Source organism: Mytilus edulis, chromosome 8 (genome assembly GCF_963676685.1).
Source record: "Mytilus edulis chromosome 8, xbMytEdul2.2, whole genome shotgun sequence".
Lineage (NCBI taxonomy): Eukaryota > Metazoa > Mollusca > Bivalvia > Mytilida > Mytilidae > Mytilus > Mytilus edulis.
Genome location: NC_092351.1, coordinates 67,705,506 through 67,727,920, shown reverse-complemented (window position 1 = coordinate 67,727,920; position 22,415 = coordinate 67,705,506). Strand labels below are relative to the sequence as shown.

The window sequence follows — 22,415 nt, the reverse complement described above, 5'->3', positions numbered from 1 at the left end:
TCCACTTTTACTTTTATCCATGTGAGAAAATTGCTATCTGAAACCTTGAACAAGCTGTCACTGAATAATTTAATATAATAGTGTCCTGCATGTGAATGAGGAAACTTACAGTATAATTGTTTTCCTTGGAACAGTGCCACTTCTTCTCTTGACACTACTGATTATAATTAAATCAGAAAATGTCCAAACACAGCTTTGGTCCTTTTTACTCTGTAAATAATAAACAAAATCAGATATGAAAAGAACTGGCCTGTAATTCAGTGGTTGTTGTTAGTTGCTTTGTAACATATTTGTTTTTTGTTCAGTATTTTGTACATAAATTAGGACATTAGTCTTCTTGTTTGAATTGTTTTACATTTGTCAGGGCCTTGTATAGCTCACTATGCAGTATGGGCTTTGCTCATTGTTAAAGGCTGTACCATGACCTATACTTGTTAGTTCCTGTATTATTCTGTCTCTTGTGGGGAGTTGTTTCATTTCTTACTTTTACAGTACATTTTGTATATATCTTCTAAATTTCATTTGTTTCGCTTCTTGTTTGATATGCATATCAATATACTAAACATAAAACATCAAATATTCTTCTCATTTTCAAAGATTTCCTAAATATATATATCAAAATTAACCATGAAAGAACTGACAGAGAAATACCATTTCAAAAGCAGATATACATCTATCAAACTTTTCAATAGAACAAAATGACTACCTCACCACTATAGTTCATGTTTATAAAAAACAGTTTATCTACCTTTGTAGTGATTCTTCAAAAACCAGCATGATAAAAGAAAATTACAATGTATCTGTTTACTTACAATTATCTGTACCATATCATGTCTGATGTATTGTCTGTCTGGTGACACAAGCTACAATACAAACAATTAAAACATCACTAACTCATTCCTGCCAACTGTTACTATTTGTGGGGAATTTCCCCCATGAAATCTCCAAAAATGGAAATTTTGAAAGAACAATTTTGACCACAATTCAAAACAAAACATTCAATTAACATGGCTATAGATTTGTACAAGTATTTAGAAGTGAAAAAACAACAAAATCATAAATTTGAAGGCCCCTTTTCAAGTTTTACAGGATAATTGGAGCCATCTTGCATGTAAAACCCCCATGGGCATTTTGAAATGTTAATAGGTATATTATCTTAACATCAATTACATTGCTGAATTGTATCCTTTTTGTTATTTCGTTTAGAACTAGATAATAGGAGATGTTGCAGAAACCTTAATCTTACCATAACCTAGGGATCAGTAACTTAGTATAAAATGAAATTGTCAAATATTTGTATTAGTATTTTCAACTATTTCTCAAAGGTTAAAGACTTGACCTCTCCTACTGCAAAAATAGAATACTGTGAATTCAAAAATAATTGTGTGCATTTATTATTGTGATTTTTGAAGAATGGACAAAAAAACAACATTTTATTCATTGAACTCATGAGGCAAAATAGGTGTGCAGATAATGTACAAATACAGATTATACAAGAACAATTACAGTAATTGAATAATATCACAATGAATGTCTTACATCAGTTAGTAACAGAAGCTCTAATCTTTTCAGCGAGTCTTGGCAATCTTCTTCCTGGCGATTCTCATCCAATGTTCCAAGTTTTATTGCAAAGTTATGTAGAATTCGGTCAGCTTCTTTCAATAAATCATAATCAGGATGACAAGATGGAGTATTCTCTATTAGTCTCTGTAAAATAGAACACATTGACTAATGTTAATTACTGTATATACTTCTCTATCACAATCAATCTTTTTCCAATTCTTGACTGATTAGTTCTTTTTGTGTGAAAAATAGGGATTTGTTTAGGACAAGACTGAATAACATGAGACCAGCAAACCAGAAGTTGACTTATAAGTTTGGGTCAACTTATCAAAACAGGTTCATTCATTATGACATTGATCCTTGGTTCAAGTTATTTTGAACAGGTTAATATATTTGATGTCACGAAAATGTGATATTCCATTTCAGGAAGAGCTGAACAGAGTGATATAGACAGTGGGAACACCATTAAATTTCTTTAAAGCTAAAATCATTTACTTGAAAACAGACAGTTGAATCACAAGAAACAATGTCAAAAAGACAGTTGGACAGGTAAATATCAGCTGCTAGACAAGAAATGTAATACTGTGGTTGGTTTCACTTTGATGATAGGATAACAATGTTTTGATTGTTTACACATTAATTACTGTTGAAACCATTTTAATGACCACAGAAGTATACCTGTGGTTTAGAAAATTTCAGCAAAGTTAAAAAAAAATCAAAACTCATTAGAAAATTGTGCTTGGCCCAGAAAGTGTCAATCATTAAAAATCCAAAGGATTTAGTATAAAGATGTCAAAATCAGTCAGAAAGATGGTACCACTGTGTTAAATTGATAACCTTTATGAATGTTTATTCACATGATCATTTAGCATGCATGTATAGGCTTAATTGGTTAAATTTTGGTTGATTTTTATTTAGTTTGGCTATAAACTGTGATTCATAACAACACAGGAATAAGACTGCTATTAAAGGGGTGCAATTGGCACCAATACGAATACCTACATACTTGTATGACCATTTTGGAAACACAGGTATTCCACAATACTCATACTCAAGAGCCTGGACATAATTGCTATAGGTATTATCTTTTAAGAAAACAAATTAAGATAAGCAGAATCTAAAAGACAACTATAGTTATAAAACTAGCTATATCCAGTCTAATTCTCAGCTGACAATATATCCTACAAACCAGGATAATTCATATCTTGGGAGCTGAATAAACGTATTTACAAACCTGAATTCATATATTTGGATTCTTTGTACAGATCTAACAATTATATTTTACAAACCTGAATGAGTAATTCATATCTTGGGATTCTTTGTTCAGATCTAACAATTATATTTTACCAAACTAAATGAGTAATTCATATCTTGGGATTCTGTGTTCAGATCTAACAATTATATTTTACCAAACTAAATGAGTAATTCATATCTTGGGATTCTTTGTTCAGATCTAACAATTATATTTTACAAACCTGAATGAGTAATTCATATCTTGGTATTCTTTGAACTGGTCTTACAATTAAATCCTTCATTGTCAATTTACTTCCACTGTCTCTGTGACATTGCTGTAAAAGAAGAAGAAACTCATCAACAACTCAAACATGCAAGCTCTGATATTTTTTAACAATAAAGAAAAATCCCTTATTTTTCAATGAGAGCTAAACCTACTGTATGTTTTATCATTGCAGCTCTTTTTATAAGGAGGATCGGCTTGTGGTCAACCACCTCTCATTATAACTTCATCTGCCTCGCAGAGCAAGTGCGGGGGGAAACTGAGATGGAACATCACATCACATAAGATTATTTAGCAACTCTTATCCACAGCGTTTGAATGCATAAATGCACACAGGTATTTCAACAGCCTTTCACAAATGCTGAGGCAAATTCAAATGTTTAATTCAAAGATAAATTACAAATATCTTTTTAAACAGTCAAAGAAGTACATTTACCTCTATAAATCTTTGTATGGATGATTTATTTTGTATGATGTTTTCTATTTCTTTACCAGAGGTCTTGAAGTTCTCTACAAATGACAGGTAACAATCCAGAACAGTATTTTTGGAAAACTAAAAAGTATAAATAAGAAATCAATCATTGGTAAAATATCAACAATGTATGCAACATGTACTTTATTCACCTAACATACTGTCTCTTATGCTCTATATGTCCTTAGCATGGAAAATAGCAGTAATTGTGGATTTTTTAAGCAAATTTTGTTAATTTAACTTTTGTGACACTTTGAGTTAATCTCTTGACAATGCTTGAAGCCAATATAAATATTTCTAGAGTTTAAAGTTTTGAAAAATTTATGTGACAGATAATCTTTGAAATAAATTCGAACTTTTCATAGATTTCGTGTTCAAATAAAAAATACCTCCCCTGCACCAATTGTTTTAGAATTGAGGTCAAGAACAATGGAGATATAACAGATGGAAACCAAAGAACATAAGACATCTGTATGCAAGGTATGAAGTATACAGGTCGTCTACCTTTTCAAAATATAAGACTGTATACCAAACGTTTACAATGCATCATACATTTAGTAGAATAAGGTTTTAGCTTGTACCTTCCTACATGTAAAACAAACACTAAAAAAAGATTTAACCTACACACTTACTGTTGAAATAATAACATTTCCAACTGTGCTTGACTTTGTATCCCAGGTTCTCCAGACTTTGTCTAAAGCATTCTTGTATACAGTGTGATGCATCAATATTTCAGGAACCATGTAGAAGATATTGTCTACAATATTATCATCTACATTACTGGACAGCTTCAGCGGCAACATGTATTTCTACAATGAGAAAAAAAAAACCACATTATATCAATTCATTTTCAATAAATCTGCTCTAAATCCTGTTAAATGTCAGAATTTTATGTAAGTTGTATATATGGTTATTTGAAGGCAATTTTATTGATGCAATGTAAGAAAGACAACTCAAGTGAACCAGACTGAACCTGGTAAGTAGCTTTGAAATATTTCACCTCTTACAAAATTATCTGGTGTAGATTGTAGTTTATATTTACAAGGAATCCGCATATTATAAAACTTCTATCTTGGAATCTGTAGGAGGATATCACCTTACTGGCTCAAGTGAGAAAATGTATCTCATTGAGATGACCAATGATTATCTATAATTATATATGGGTCTAACAGACATACTGAAAGAATTTTAAACTTTTATCCATAGTGGCAATGTTCATTGATGGTCAAAAATAATATGAACAAACTATAATCTAGATAACTAAATTTCAATAATGTCAAGTCTTATTGAAATTGGTTTAATGGTTTCTTGAAAATCTCTGCAACAGTTTATAGATGAAGGAAAGACACCAGAGCTTCAGCAAGATTAAACAGACCAGCTTCAAAAATAATCACATCCTTTGTGTAAATGGAAGAATTGGAGTTTCAAGATAATGATTGAAGCCAAGTGACACTTACATGTCATGCATGTATAGTTAAAATTGTCCAAGGAAAAGACTTACATCTTTCAGTGTAGATAAAGCATCAACATATTCTTGCTCATTTCTGTACAGCTCTTCTACAATGTGGTACCTTTTATCCTTAATAAAAAAGAATCCGGATTTATAAAATATGCAAATTTGTTTTATTATTAAATGCTTCATTTATCAAGTTTATTGTGTGGCATTATATATAACATGTATAACAATCATTTCAATGAATGTTTGTGATATTTTTATACTACACAGTAACTCAGAATAAACATGATAAAGTGATATTCTTGATACACATTTATGACTGTAATGAAATGAATTCAGATCAAAATATTAAAACTTCTGACATACCTACATGTACATTTTTTTTTGCACAAAATTAAAATGTTCATGAATAATCATGATGTTATGAATGTTGTTTTACAAAGTGCATGCATCGTCATTAGTTGCTGTACATTTGTATTAGTTTTTTATCATTGTTTCGGACATACAATGTATAATTGGCCATTTGTTTTCTTGTTTGAATTGTTTTACATTTCTCATTTCAGGGCCTTTGACAGCAGACTATGCAGCATGGGTTTTGATCACTATTGAAGGCTGTATGGTGATCTAGATTAATGAGTATAGTTGTTCACTTCTTCGCCATTCAGTCTCTAGTGGAGAGTTTGTTTCATTGACAATCATACCACATCTTCTTATTTCTATATTCTCAAATCATGAAGACAGTTTTAGCACAGTTAGAAATAACCTGAAATATGTAACATTTTATAACAATTTGACAGAGATATGTCTCACCTTTTCATAATTTCAATAGTTTATTAAACTAGACAAACAAAAACATAAACATGTGAACTATGCAAAAGTTTGAAAATCAATAAACCACAATAAGATTAAGGGGTAGGACCATTTAATCTCCCCCAACATAAAGACAAATGTGCATGTTGCCTGAGGTGAGACAAAAGACTACTTTCAACAGGCTATTTAGTGAATGACTTCATAAAGGAGTGCATGGTTGACAAACTTTTCCAGTAGAGGACAAAACTCCAAACTTTATAACATGATAACAATTAGCATGGTAAGTTTTTTTTTTACTAAAATTAAAGCCAAACTATAAAACCAGTGTTCTCCCCAGGGCCTTTTAGCATCATGGTTATGTGATGCTATAATCTTAAATGTGATGCTATCTGGAGTGGTTATCTTAAATGTGATGCTATCTGGAGTGGTTATCTTAAATGTGATGCTATCTGGAGTGGTTATCTTAAATGTGATGCTATCTGGAGTGGTTTTCTTACAGACTATGTTAAGGATGTGATGCTATAATTCTTAGAAACAAGTTGGTATTTCAATTTCCTCTGTTTACCAGGATTCTAAATGAAATATCTGTGGAGAACACTGAAAACTTAATACTTTCTTCCAAAACTGACTGCCAAATTTTTATCTGTTGTTTTTCCTAAATAAAATTTTTGGCAAAATAGTTTCAGCATTGTTCAGTGAAAGCATACACTTTATCACTACATGTATGCATGCATTTGGTCCATTCTTGAAAAAACTTTCATTTTGACAACTTCGTGTTTAGGTTATGTTTTTCAAAAACAAAGGTCATCAGTACTGAGCTGAGGGAGGAAAATGTTAAGCAAGGGAACATTTTGAAATTTTGATCGTTTATTGTTCAATTTAAAAAAAAAACCAACTAAAACAATATTTAAATCCTGTCCGAAGAATAACTCTTCAGCCCGAGGTAGTTCATAATGACTCTGAATGTGTAATGCATACTGCTGTTACGAAAACACGAATAGTGCTGAGTCTTTTCATGCACACTTAACGAACAGTTTTACGCTAGCCATCCTAACATTTTTGTTTTTATCGATGTGTTATTGAAACTGCAAACAACATCTTACATAAAGATGAGAACTTTAACTGTAAAAGCACCCGTTTGGAAATGTGAAAAGGAGAAGATGGACTTCCTTCTTGAACAAAATACAAAACTTGTAAACAGTGAATGTACTACTGTGGACTTTGTGCGGCGTGTTGGCTACAATATTCCGCCAGAACTGACTTATGAAATCATATCAAGATATTTCTGATTAGTGCTGACTTTTGAACATAGGTTTTCATAGATTTAAATGATGAATTTTACTTGCATGTTATGATGACCTTTGACCTACTTAATATTTATTTCATATTATGGCTTTGCTTTCGATCAACAGGTACGTATTCCTTAATTATTTACGGAAAAGCAATAATTTATTTTTTCCGGAATAGTTACTTTTTTTCCGGAAAAGTAAGATATTTATTTGCGGAAACGTCATCTTATTTTTTCGGAAAGTAATGCCAATTTGCGGAAGCGTAAAACGCCGCAGGTAACTGCAGGTGATAAAACTTGGGATTAACAATTGGGACATGAAATACTTTATAATGCATATATTGTGAGAGATACTTACAAAGTAAATCTTTCATAATAACCAGCATTACAGAGAAAAATCTTCACCAAGAGTAATTTGTGGTCGAGTGATTTAGTATACCTACAAAATATATGAATATAGCCTTACCTTGTTTTCTTTCTTGCACAAAGTTGGCATACTGGTAGACTGAACATCTATAATACTTGGTGGAAACAGTGAGACTGGATTACTTTCATTGCTGGCTATACTGTGCTTCCTTAGACTATTCTCTCGGTCTAAATATTTTCTCTCCCTTTGCAACACACTGGCTGAACTGACACTTCTAGCAATGTTTTTCTTGTTTGTATTAGGGAGAGTGAGATACTGAGGAGAGCTATCGGTGGGAGTTGAATCCTCAAAAGTAAAACTAGATACATACAATGGAGGTTTGTTGAAGGTGTCATCAAAAGATTGAGATGTTTGTAATGGTGGATGATTATTATCGTTATCAAGGTCTGTTATCAGATCTGTATGCTGACTTTCACTAAGAACTATCTCCTCCTCCTCCTCCTCCTTTGTATCTTGCTTAGCTAAATGTGGAGAACTATGAGAGGGTTTGAGAACACCAGGTATATCAGCATTGTCTATAGACTTGCTGCCTATAGGATCACTTTTGGATTTGGGTTTTGTTCCACGAACATTTCTGGGTTTTTCCAAAGCACTTATTTCACTATTAATACTGACATCTTCACTGACGAGACTCTGGCCTAACTGACTGTCGGCTAATGATATGTCACTAGGCTGAGACTCCAAATCAAACGAGTTTGTTGGTGGAGCTTCATAAGAATGAGATAATGAACCAAAACCATTGGTATCTACAGCACCCTGTTCAGAGGGGAATGTAGTCTTTGTATTAGGGGGGTGAGTAATATGCCTAGAATTAGAGGTTTTACGACCATTGCTACTGATGGGTCGTAATTCTACACGTTGTAAACGTTTATAACTTGGTTCATCACTTTTACATGGTTCTGGCAGTGGTTTATTAATTTGCATTAAACCTGCATAAGCAGGTCTTCGTTTTGGAGCACCTATTTTATGTAACATTAAAAAGCGAGAATTTGTATCTGTATGTCCTATCAGTTTTTGTTCACCTTCAGAATCTAACCCTTCATCATCAGACAGAGCAGGACTTTTACTGTCACTTTTCCTGCCATGGATCCACCCTTTTCTATTTGCCTGAGACTGTTGTTGATCCTCCGTTACGATTATCTTACCAGGAGATCCTAGAAGACCGTCAGAACTTGACCGTCTATCACACTCTTTCATCTTTCCTGATAACAACTGACTATCACTGATAGATTTAGCACCATCCTCCGTAGGATTACTACGTGGCTGTTCCACCCCCATACGACCACTTTTAAGAATATCAGTGAGAACTTTAAGGCTGCGACTTCTGTTTCTGCTTAGCAATGGATTATCTTCAACTGACGGTGAGGGTATGGGCGATGTAAATGGAGATACATGTGTTGATTGAGATTTAGCTATAGCCTTGGGAAAAGTTTTAGGTCGACTGTAGGTTTTTTTGAAGTCAACTTGCTGTAGTTCTTTGATATCTTCCATAGTTTTATCAATGAGAGCTTTAATTTCTGCCCCTTGACCAGGGTCTGTTTTAGATCTGCCATGATGGCCAGGGCAAACTCTTTCATTGCCAAACTCTGGCAATTTTGGGCGTGAAATCTTTGGTGATATTGAAGGGTTTATTTGATCCTCATCATCTTCACTGGCTGAACACTGCCCTGATGATGACTTCTCTTCCATGTTTCACTACTATTTATTATTCTATTGATTAATTTGCATCCATGTCCTCAGGTTTTAAACCTGTATAAGACATCACTAGGATACAACAGATGTATCTAGGTAAACACATAGCTATAATCTGTAAATCCAAGCTGAAAAAAAAAGAAATAGAGTAAAAGATTAAACTGTATGTTTTACTTAACTGTAAACATGTACATGTATTGCAATAATTAGAGAACTGTTGTACAAAATGTTGAAAGGGTGAAAGTGTTAGTTCTGCCAAAAGAACATTTTTAAACTATATAGTGCTGCTTCTAGTAATGCTAACTTTATAGTTCGTATAAAAATAATAAAACATGTTAACATTTCAAACAATTTCAACCAATACAATGTACTACATATGCACAGCCAATGTGCCAAAACAGATTGAAGAAGTACGCAGACTGGTTTTTACTCAATTATAGCACACCTGTAGTGTACATGTACATTGCATATTATTTGTTGAAGCAAATTTAATATTTCCTTCTAAATTTAGCCCCAAAACTGTATTTCTATCATGCATAACTTGACAAATCTTTTAGTGAAAAATCTAGCTCATATCCTATATTTTTCTTCTCAAAATGAAAATTTAATGTAAGGTACATTGTATGTCAACACTTTAAAAGTGTTAAAAAAGATATTTTCTTGGGTTACCATATTGGGAAAAACCATGAGATAACATGCAAACAAGAATTTATAAAAAGTGTTTTGATGTTAAATAATTGGCTGGAAAATTGATAAATTATTAAAACTTACCTATCTAAATAGGGTTAATTATACTTTCACTAATATTTCATTATGAACTACATTGTAACTAACTCCCCCTTACCATGTTTATACATGTTATAGTTGGGTTAGTTTTTATCATCAATTTTCCAGATTTCAAAATGATTCAAGAATCAAATACATGTAATTTCTGGTTTCTACCAAAAATGTAATTAATCTTTACAATTTTCAACCAAAACAAAACTTTCTTGAAACCCACTGACTCCTTTCATCATGTTCATTTGTATTGCTCAGGAATAAATCAAATTAAAATTGTTAAACATACATGTACATTGTAGCTATATATACATGATATAAGTTATGGAAGTAGTTTGGGCAACATTGTTTAATCCAAGGAAAAAAATCAATATCGGCTCATTCCATTGAAGTATTTATAAATTAAAATGTGTAAAAATTATATATGTAAAATATGTAAATTGTATAAAAATTATAAATACTCATCATTTGAGGTGCACACTTTTTGTTTAATTAAAAATAATCATCCTCTTCCCTGCAATCAAGTCATTGTTGTTAGTTGATCATTATCATATTTGTTTTTTATCAATTATATTATGTTGTTCCTTTTTTGCTTGTATTGTTCTGTTGAACCTTTGTCCCAAGTATAGGTGAGGGTTGGGGGTCTCTTGCATGTTAAACCTTGTCAAAATCTGCTTGTCTCAAGTCAGGAGCCTGTAATTTAGTGATTGTGGTGTGATGCTGTATATCATTTTTGCTTTTTAATGATTGTCCTGGACGGTCCTTTGTCTAAAGTAAATTTGAACCACTGAATAGGGTGCCTGTCTGTGTGTAAATACATGTATCTTTATTTAAATATCAAGTCATCTGATTATAAAAATTCTTCCAATCATCTCCATCGGTAATTATATGGTGTCTATTCTACATGTACATGCTGATCCATTATTACAGTCCATGATGCATTGTAAATTGCATTTTTTTTTTTTTTTTTTTGGTAATTTGAGTCTAATTATCGTAAATAAAAACATTTATATGTAAATATGACAGCGTATAATCTTTAAAATTATATCCTGGTCTCATAGGTTTTCTTATTACTTAAAATGAATTGTGAAGTCATTATTTCCATTGAAAAAGCATGCATATAGTATGAATTCATCTGAAGCACTAAGACATACATTTATGATTGACTCTATATTCAGAATTTCTGCACCTTTTTTGTAAATCTCAGTGTGGGTTCAACCAGTGACACCCTCCTCTGCGGAGAGATTAGAGGATGGTGGTGGAGGGTGCATGTGTACGCTATATAATTAGGAGTTATATTTGTGATTAATGAGACCATTCCTCTAGTGCAGATGATCATGCCATCTGCTGTGGTTACTTTTCAATTTTTACTTTTTCTGATCCCACATTGGCAGGAAGGAGTCAAAGAAATTTTAAACATCTGCGCCAGCATAATACGATGTCACATTTTCAAAGAATAAAGTTCAATAACTTCTCAATGTCATGAATGTCATATCAGAAATTTATAAAAATTAAAAAGCAAGCTTATATAATTACATCAATAGACATGATAGATAAAGGGACCAGAGTAACAGACAATTGGTCGTATTATATTATATATTTTTATTATTACAAATTGCCTTCTTCATTTGCTTTAATATTTTATATCAATCAATTAAATCAAAATCAATCATATTATGTACTTTGTTTAACCTATTTTTAATTTACTTTACATTATGTCTGAAAATTATATTGTAATTATTCTGCTCATTTTGGGTGCCGTGATTGGCAAATAAAATATTTGTTTGTTTGTTTATTTGTTTGTTTGTTTGATATATTAAACAATTTAACAAAGTTTCATGAGACCTGCTGAATTCATTTTTGAGTTGTTGTTAGAAAAAGGGAAAAATCACCCTTTTTTTATTGAATAATACGCTGCAACTCGGAAATGTAAAATATAAAATTTATGAAAATCAAAAGGGACCCCATGTCAATAGATATAAACAATTCACTAAAATTTCTTGGAAATTGGTGAAAGCATTTTTGAGTTATTGTCTGAAAACTGGAAAATCCCCCATTTTTAAATGAATAAAAAAAACCTCATAAATCGGAAACGTAAAACTAAAATTTACAAAAAAAGAAAAGGAGCTCACTTTATCACTTTAATACATGTAGATATAAACAATTCACCAAAGTGTTATGCAAATTGGTTTGTGAGTTAATGTCAGACATGTTGATGAGGGACAGACCGACAGACAACAGTATACCATTATACATCCCGTAATTGCCCAGGCGTATAAAAATCAAAATCGCTTTCCAAGATGTCATAATTATTGGTACTAGCCTTTACCCCTCTTCTTATTTTAGGGCCTCTGGACCCCCCTTTTTAAATCCTTGATCCACTTCCAATAAAACGTACCCTGAACATAGTTTTAACAAAGTTGATTAGTACAATACAGAAGAAAATGAAGTTACTTTAATGCTGAATTATAAAGCAGCGAGTGTGAGAAAAGTAAAATGAAGTGTCATAGGATAAATTTGAGGATTGCTAGCGATGCCATGGTACAAAAGAACGGTTGTTTATATTGTCGTCTAATCTTTTAAATATTAATTAAGAGTAAAAATTAGTTTGAAATCGGTTAGTGCCCTATAAGAAACCATTGGCTAGTTTTATGCATTACTGCAGTCTTGTCAGCTTATAGCTGAAGATGAAAATTATAAAGGTAAACAAAAGGAATAAAATGATGTCAGAAGTTTGTCGTACATACACAAAATCGTTTGCCAACATCATTTGATGCACACTAATGTGTAGAAAACTATGTTTGAAACTTTTTATCAACTTTTCGTTGTTCTTGAAAACTTTTCTCACCTACATTTATTTTCTCAGATGCATCCGCCATTTTGTTTTCTAATTTCTGACAGCAAATTGTAACCTATAGTTCATTTCATAAAAGATCAAAAGAAAAACAGCAGCAAAATTTCTCCAAATAGAAAATTTGGAAGAACATAACTAAAATTACATGTCCCAATTCCAAACTGATGTTTTCGTGCATAACTAATGTCGACACTTTCCAGAATGGAGAGAAAAGCAAATTTACAGCGAATTATTTATAAATATATCATTGTAGATTAATTAATGGTGACTTTGTTGTCAAAATTGATGACATTGTGTACTTATTAATATTTAAAAGATCTATATATATTATTACTTTGTACTAAAACTATTACACAAGAGACATACGACAATTTTGCATAGGCGGATAAAAGAAAAAAAAAGAGGGGGGGGGGATAACTCAAATTGCAGCTACTGTAACACTATGATTTTTTTAGTTTATTTATAGCTTTCCTTGAATTTTGTCTGTACTAATATGTTCATTTTTTTTAATCTTGACGTGGATTGTTATTTGCATATATCCAGCTTGGGTAAGGTTCAGATATATGGGCCATGAATAATTTAAACTCACAAGTTTTTAAAAGCTTTGCGGCCTCCCTTTTCATGATAAGGCATACTGAATTGGCTTGTATTCCGGCATATTTTAACAAATTTGAACTCTATGCTTAAAAAATTTATCTGCAATTAGGTTTTACTCTATCCGTCGTGAACTACAATTTATGTTGTTAGCATTTTTGTCAGCGATGATTTCATAATTTGAATGATTTGTTAGGATTGTAAACCAATTTTAAGTCTGTTTGGGTTACTCACATACTTTTTTTAATATGACGGAACTAAAAATAATCAACTGTCATACAAGTGCCGGGAGGTTATGCTAGCTCAGTATAAAACCATGCTAGTTTAACCCACCATTTATATTTCGGAAAATGCCCCCAGGAATAAGACTGTCGTTTTCTACTCTTTTCGTTAATTGAGATAGTCGAGCATTTAGTTTTGTCAAGTCAGGTTTATGGACTTCCTTCTTTTCAATTTTACTTTGAAGTTCAGTACTTTTTGTAAATACTTTGCTTTAGTCCCATGTTTTACCCGACATATTATGCTAAACAATGATTTATGTATCATTTACGAGAATTTTGAGGCACACTAGTTCACAATTGTTCCATTAGAGACATTAGACCTACACATATCAATATAAATGGTTCCATAGTGTTAAAATAGTTACAAAATGAGACCAAAGCTTAAGGTGAGCTTAGACGGGGTTGTCTGCTGCCAGTATGTCGTCAAGTTTTTTTTTATTTTCATGCTCGAGTCAAACGTACGATTTATGTATTTGGCTGCAAAAAGATTTTTTGTATAGCTTTTTAAAGATCTCAACGAGCATAACACAATGACACGTGTCGTTACCGTTGTATCACGCCACGGCCAAGAAAAAAATGTGTTTAAGAAAGTAAAGTCAGTCAACTGAGTTTTAAAACCTCACCACGATCTGAATTGTTAGATCGCGGTGATCGTGGTCTAGTGTGACTGGGGCATTATAAATCTGCAAAGTTGCCGCGGGAAGCAGATTCTTGTTCTTCCCTCGCCGGGATTCGAACCCATGCTAATGGGAGATTGAGACAATACAGACATATATTTATTTAATCTACCTTATAGGTAAACGGTTACACATTTTATTGACTCTCAGATTTAATCTTTAATTGCCATTTTGAAATTATTTTGTATATTTGTTAGGAACATGGTATATTGTTCCTTCATTCCGTAAGTTTTGACTATCCTTTGTAGAATTTGAAACCACTCCCCACGATTTTCTGTAATCACACGAACTTCAAGGTAAAGTGTTACTATTGCAAGTAAAGCAATGAATAGTTAATGATGGAATATTTGCAACAAGAAGCACATCTGCTATAACGCTTCATCTCCCGTCATTTAACATCTACACTGAGCAATCAATAAAAGCTTCTCAAGAAATGCATATATTTAATAGCTCAAACATTCGCACGTATCATATTCATCAATACATGTTAACTTCATTTTCATATACAGCGTGTCGATTTCCGTTGGAATACCATTATGATGTGCCTTCGGTATTATCCCTTTTTGTTTAGTTTTACAATATACATGCATGCAGAATCTGCATTGATATCAAATCTAACACCTATTTACGATTTTTTGAAGTTTTGGGTTATGCTTTAAACAAAGAATAATACCTCTTCTATCAGAAAACAGAACTATGTTCTAATGTCATTAGCTTAAATCAGTTTTCAAATTCATATTATGTCTTGATTTGTATTTAGTGACCAGGAACCTTTTATTTATCTTACTTATTGTACGGTATGGGGTTCTGGTTTGTTGAAGGCCGTATATACTTGGTGCTGTTTTATCTGTGTTAATCAATCTTTGTTAAGTGGACACATTTATAAACTAGAAACCATATAAGGGGGATATTGCTAAGTTTGGTGGCTGCAGAGGAGAACAATTTTGAAAAAAAGTTAACGACGACGGATGCCAAGCGATCACAAAAGATCATATCTACCTTTTTCTAGGGTGAGCTCTAATGTCACAAGATAAATTATTTTTTGAAATAACTTGAATATGATTTTATAAAAGTACAATAAATTCTACAACGCATAACATGTAGATTTTCGTAAAACTATAAAAAGTCTAATTGAAGCAACCACAAATTAAGTCCCAAATGCCATTTCCAAACAGATGAACATATTATTTGCCTTTGATTAAGTAACAGTACGTTTACAATCAACTGCATGTATGTTTAAAAAGTACACTTGTCATTTTTGGGGATTTTCTCGCTTCATTGAAGACCCATTGGTGGCCTTCGGCTGCTATCTGTCCTTTGGTCGGGTTGTCCTCTTTGACACTGATATGGGGAATGTTTCCATTATCAATTTTACTTAATTGTACCCAAATTATAAATGCCGAGAGGTGGCTTTAAACTGCAGTTTCTATATTTCGTTATCTTTAATACAAATGTACAATTAATATAAAAACTATCAAGAATGACATTATTCGACCAAAATTCTGTAGGAAGTGACGTTATGAAATGTCCTTCATAAACACATACTCTAATGTTGTTTATGCTTTTCGAAAAAAATAATTAACGAACATATTTATAAAATATACAATATTTCATCAAACGTTTCCGCTACGATTGCAATGCACTAGCAAAACACTGATTCGACCAATATCTTTATCCTTGTGGACCTGCATCCTTGTCCAAAGTTTTATTTGAAAATGTCCTGTGTTTCCTTTATAATGCACATCTTAGTTCACCATCTCCTTTTAGAACAAGTGAGCTAATGCCTTTATCCAGCAGCGGTAGTCGTTAAAGTTTTCAAAGATTCGAGATCGATCATGCTTACATTCATAGAACTTATTGTACTCTTTTCAACAATGTTTGCCTTTTAGCTATGATCTTTTAAAACTATACACAGAGATATAAAAAAGCAGAAACTAAGAAAAGTTTGTATTAAAATTAAAAAAACAATTACTATGAAAGATGGGGTCTTTGGGTATACTACTACGATTCTGGCATTTACCCCAAAAAGGAATTAGTTGATTATTTCTGTTAATGCGATAATTGTAGATCTTTTCTAGTTTAACATTTTGATAGATATTATTTTCAATAATTTAAAAAGTCGATCACTTTTGCTGTGCATAGTTTCTTTTTGTTTATATATATGATCGACTTTTTATTGAAAGTAATGTCCAGCAAAATGTTTAACTAGAAAAGATCTACAATTATCGCATTAAAAAAACCCATCAACTAATTCTTTTATGGGGTTAATGTCCTTAACTAATGCCTTTTTACTAAGACTCACGGCAACCTCCAGTTGTTTTCTATACAGTCGGAAACCAGGTTGAAATAGAACAAAAGAATAGAAGCTCTTTGTTAGAGAAGGCGATAAATATGTTCTGTAATGTTTACTATAGTGACAAAAAATTTAAAAGTTAATAGAAACAAACAAAATTACAATTTTCTTCTCAATAACGAAGTGTTATATTTTAAAAACACCATTTGCATAAGTTTTCAATTTATCTAGTACATAGTTAAGCAGAACAATCATATATCAGGTCGACGACATGGGTATCTTTCAAGTTGGATGTAGAAAATGCATATCCTCCGATTTCTTTAAAAAAAATTACCACGGACGGAAAACATATCAATCTATTAGTTCAGTAATTTTCGTGTCTGCCCTTCTATTATGTGACTCAAGAAAAAATTCCCCAAAATGGGTAACAATAGTATCGAAAAGAGAAAATCGAGTGCACCTTTTTATGTTAGGGCGTGTTTGAGTTGAATATTTTGTCTTGATATCGTACAAAGCAAGAATATTTCATACACCGTCTCGCTTCAGATTCTATCATTTTTATATATCAAAGCTACAGGTTGACTTTATAAATTATAAAAATCACAGTACTAAAAGATGAAATATATGGGTCAAGTGAAATACCTATCTAATGAATCACAAAAACAGAGTAGGTGTGTTCGAAAAGCTATTATTTTACTAAAAGTACTTGACGACAGTCTTTCAAGTTGGATGATGAAAATGCATATCTTCGAAAATTTATAATTTTTTGTGTGTGATAACTAGGGTTTATAGTCTTCAACCACTAAAAAAATCTAGTCTGCCCTTCCACGAAATATTTAATTAGAATTTTTTTAAATGTTTATGAATTTTCGAAAATTCCACCTGACAACCGATCAGACAATAGTTTTAAGTTGAATCAATGCAGACAAGATCATTAACTGATGCTCATTAGCGAGTTGATACATTTCTCTTATAAAATGCAACTGACATATAAGGATCGTACTGGTGCAATGTGGATAAATTTATCGGTTTCCAAGAGCAAAATTGGTAGCGCGTCATCCCTACAATGGCTTCCATTTCTACAATTGTGAAAATGAACTGGCGTAATGGGGAGATAATTTTGACGAAGTAGGATCCTGACTGTATAGGTGTGTTTTTAACTAAATTGAATTGATATGTGAACTTATAAACGTCAACGAAACGTAACATACAACCGTATTCCAACTTTAGTAATCTATATTAACAATCGTATGTCATGGTAAAGGCGCGGATTTATGGTATTTTTTTCCCTTTCTGTATACTGAGTGGATTTGACAAGAGAACGCACGATCATATGTTTTTCTGATTTTGCATATATTAGGGAGAATCTCTACAGCACCACCGTATAAAGCGATACCATTTAATTTTTTTGGATACCTAAACAATAACACGTAATTCAGTGAGTGGAAAAAAGGTGACGACTTGCCTTTATTCTTGCCACAAAATCCGTGACAAAGAAAAATAATAATAAAAAAATACCACAAGCAAAAGAACACTGCCTGTTTTTCAGTAGTATAAGACTTAGTACACATGTATTAAAATTCCAATATGCTTTAACAACTCATTTGACCCGACTGAGTAAAAGTTTAACCACACCTCACGACTCGCGGTCAATTGTTTATGTTTATACACTATCGAAATTGATTTCTGTTTTACTTTTTACTCGCCCTAATTGTACATGAAAGACCATGAAATATTTCCCACTGAACATTGAGTGAACGATAAACAATTAGTTGATTGATATCATTTTACTTTGGAGAACTATTTTAGAAATTAATATTTCCATACAAAAATTATTTTTTTGTCTCATAGAAGCTGTCCCTTTCCATGATCTTTGTGGGTTGTACTAATTTAAAACTTCAATATGATCTATTTATAAATTAATAAAGGTGAATATTCATAAGGGTTATTTAAACACAGTACGTTTACACATGGTAGTTGTTGCCATGGACGAAAGAAAGAAAAACAGGAAGTAAATTTAACCAAGTTTGAAACGGTAAGTAAATGATTATAAGAAATGTTCTCCACTTAGTTTCATTGATCGCATTTATATAGAGATCTATTAATGTGCATGTACACGTTGTGGATAAGTCGACCACCATGTATGAATATTTGAACACCCGAGGAACACCGCTTTGATCTGAAAGAGATCACATATATACACAACATCAATGGTCTTTTTTACCCTTTTTATATCGATATACTGGCATTATTTTCCATTGGAGTTACATTCGTTGAAAAAAAATCGTGCATTCAACTTTCGCAATTTTACTATGTTATGTCAATGTTATAAACACGATAATTAATAACTTACCCAATCAAATATGAAGACAATATGAAAGGAACCCATGCAATATTATAAGCAATCAAAAGAGTACATCTATCAGCATTGAAATAAAAAAAACTTTAAGTAAATACAAGGTGTTGTAGACATACAATTTGCTATCTATTTGGCATATATTAGCAAATGTAAAAAACTTTTTTCTAGAAATGATAAATGACTTTGAGACTCAGTCTGTTTTACTTTTCTTATATTAATAATCAAAAGAGCGTTAGACTCGGAATTTTGTTTGTTTTCGTTTGAATATAATATTAGTTACATAGTGTGCTAGTGACCTAATACGGTATATATGGGGTCAGTAAATTCCATATGGGGTGAGAGCGAAGCTCGAATCGCTCTCACCCCATATGGAATTTACTGACCCCATATATACCGTATTACGTCACTAGCACACTATGTAACGAATTTATCTTACTGACTATCTGACCGTGTGAAATTAAGACTAGTGATTCTCAAAATGAGCACGTCTCCAATACTGTTAGCATTAAGACAATACTTCCATTGATCCTACAAAAACAGAAACCAACAATAATGACTTGTAAAATTTAAATGTGTTTTATGAATTTATTTCAATCTTAATCATCAATTTCTTCGTCTGTTGGATCTTTTAAGATTTTTTCTCAGTACCGTTTTGTTTTTATAAAGGGACATAACGCCATTACTAACCGTGTATGAAATAAGCCCCGCCCCTTCTTACCTAATATGGAATATAAAGGGACGTAACTCCACTACTAACCGTGTATGAGATAAGCCCCGCCTCCCTACTAACCTAATATCAAATATACACGGTTTGCACGCGGACGCTTTCAACCAATCATATTCCTGGAAATGTATAGGAGGTTAACTTGTCATAGCCTGTATTGTCATTTTACGTATATAGCACTTATCTTAGGAGACATTTTACTGGTTTAATCTCGTGTAAAAGACTTTGGAGTAAAGTATGTAGAAATGGAGGAAAGAGGTGGTGATGGGGCTTGGGTTGGGGCTGTTACAAGTAAATTTGTGATTGATGATGAAGTTTTAAGGGAAAATCAATCGTAAATTGAAAAGCAAATGAAAAAAAAAAGATGTTGGAGCAGGCTTACTACGGGCATTAATTCTGTTGAAAGATTCTACTGGAATGTAAATTCCAATATAGATTATCATAGGCGGATCCAGGGGGGGGGGGGGCTGGGGGGCCCGGCCCCCCCCTTTTTGTGAGAAAAATTTGGTTGATTATATAGGGAATCATTTAAGCATGACTAGAGCGGGCCCCTCTTAGGTCAGTCAGCGCCCCCCCCCCCCCTTTAGGAAAAGTTCTGGATCCGCCACTGATTATTTTATGTAACAAAGGATTCGAATACATCAAACATGTTTGGCTGAAACATTATAAACGATTATTTTGTTCATATTTAAGAGTAGGGGTTTCCCATGGTTACTGTACCATGTAACTCCCCATTTTATACTATCGCCACAACTTGCTGAAAAATAGTTGAAAATGGAGTTAATTCTTTGCATCTAACTTCTAAAACTTGTTGTCAAAAAGATGTTTTTTTTTTTTAAAGAATATGGACAACAAAATTGTTTGTTTATTGTACGGCAAATTGCAGGACGTGGTACGGCGAATTGAAAATAACAACAACTTTTGTCTGTACGGTGTCTTGCACTATATTCTTTAAAAAACATCTTTTTGACAAAAAATTTCAGTGAATAATATGCCACACTGTATTAAACTAAAAACGTGTCTGGAAAAATAATGAAAAACAGTTCACTATCTTGACAATGGGCCGACACAGGATGATCGCCCTCGACATTTTTCGCTACTAAGTGGCAAGTTTTGGAGTATAACACAAAATCTTGTCTTAATTTTGTACTTATCGGCGGCCTAATAATTTAAAGAATTATATATCAGAAAATTATTTCTTAATCGGCACCCTCATCAAATGAGTGGAAATGCTTTAAATTGAATGAATTAACTTGCTTACTTTTTTTTCTATTTCTCTCCGCTTTGTTAGTACCCAATTTCCGGTGGCGATGATACACATGCAGTGACCATGCATATGAATATAATTGATTTCATTTACCAAAAGCATGACTTATACTCACTTTTCATAGAAAGAATTGTAAACTACAAAATGATCTGCTAAATTGTGTTACAGCAATTTAAAGATCTGAGACATTTGGATTATAGCTCTTCATCTTTTATATAAGCTTTGGATTTCAAATATTTTGGCCACGAGCATCACTGAAGAGACATGTATTGTCGAAATGCGCATTTGGTGCAAGAAAATTGGTACCGTTCATTTTATTGAATGATGTGATCGTTCGTCCTCCCTATCCGTCTACCAGCGCAATAAAAGGTTTTGAAAAGAGAGAGGGGATGGGGCACTGTCATGACAACGGGAGTGTATGCATTAACCATATATGTAGATCTATATAAGGGGCATTGATTCTGTGTCCCCCCTAATCCGCTCTTGACTATTAACATCATGCACAGTAAACTGGGTTCTCGTACTTAAAAGTAGTTGTAATAGTACATCATACAGAATGCAATCTTATTATACATTTTATTTTCATTGTCTAACCGTAAAACCACGTAAGAAATTGAACAAACAAAGCTATATATTCATATTTTCAAGTCTAACATTGTTTGGACTAGTTTTCAAACAAAGTTTCTATAATTTACAATTGTTTGGAGATAGTATATCATCTGTCAAAGTACAACTGCTATTTCCGTAAGGTCATTTGAAGAAATAATTCGTCGACATACATAATTCTGAACCTTCTTTTTTTTCTTTCCAGACTAAGTTAGAGACTTATACGCAATATGAAAACCAAATACTAGAAATATAAGTAAATTGAATATGTCAAGTAAAGGAAAAACTAAGACAGGAGCTGCTAAGAAAGTAGTTACTAGTACATCAAAGTATGTTTTTCATATATATTATCTTTAAAATTATATCATGTGCAATTGAACTATGTTGGTCTTGAAAGTGGTATCATGTCACTGTGTATGTATACAAGAATGAACGGCATGCCACATTGAAAAAATACTGCACTTACATACGACGAGAAAATTTAACTATCTCGAGTGGAGAAATATCGTATCCTCCTCGATGCAGTGGTAGGCTTTACATTGATGATATCGATTTTGTGGCAAATGACACGTTTTAACGGAAGAACGTCATCAGATGTGCATGTGTTCAAACATTTTGAAGCTAAATACAAAAGAAGTTATGCTGACATTCACGTCCTTTTTTGCAAATGACACGTTTTTATGGAAGAACGTTACCAAGTATGATTGTGGCTTTGTCCTTTGGTACTACTTTTCTCGTCGACAATCATACCATATATCC

General features: G+C 32.5%; 2 protein-coding genes across 4 annotated transcripts in view; one reads left to right on the top strand and one right to left on the bottom strand.

Moving 5' to 3' along the window:
* LOC139486838 (rho guanine nucleotide exchange factor 17-like) overlaps positions 1 to 12,919 on the bottom strand; it is a 47,615-nt gene extending 34,696 nt beyond the window's left edge. Inside the window, exons 1-9 of one of the 2 annotated variants that reach the window (XM_071271851.1) lie at positions 12,850 to 12,919; positions 7,572 to 9,352; positions 5,053 to 5,130; positions 4,184 to 4,360; positions 3,516 to 3,632; positions 3,039 to 3,131; positions 1,540 to 1,707; positions 813 to 863; positions 110 to 210 (exon numbers count right to left, since the gene is read on the bottom strand). In XM_071271851.1, coding sequence (XP_071127952.1) covers positions 110 to 210; positions 813 to 863; positions 1,540 to 1,707; positions 3,039 to 3,131; positions 3,516 to 3,632; positions 4,184 to 4,360; positions 5,053 to 5,130; positions 7,572 to 9,221 — 2,435 coding nt within the window. In that variant the 5' untranslated portion in view covers positions 9,222 to 9,352; positions 12,850 to 12,919. The remainder of the gene's footprint in view (positions 1 to 109; positions 211 to 812; positions 864 to 1,539; positions 1,708 to 3,038; positions 3,132 to 3,515; positions 3,633 to 4,183; positions 4,361 to 5,052; positions 5,131 to 7,571; positions 9,353 to 12,849) is intronic. The other variant, XM_071271850.1, reaches the window with a different exon arrangement.
* A 5,724-nt stretch (positions 12,920 to 18,643) lies between these two features.
* Positions 18,644 to 22,415, top strand: part of LOC139486119 (myosin heavy chain, clone 203-like) — a 42,123-nt gene continuing 38,351 nt past the window's right edge. For both annotated transcript variants that reach the window (XM_071270831.1, XM_071270830.1), the window contains exons 1-2: positions 18,644 to 18,735; positions 21,862 to 21,985. In XM_071270831.1, coding sequence (XP_071126932.1) covers positions 21,924 to 21,985 — 62 coding nt within the window. In that variant the 5' untranslated portion in view covers positions 18,644 to 18,735; positions 21,862 to 21,923. The remainder of the gene's footprint in view (positions 18,736 to 21,861; positions 21,986 to 22,415) is intronic.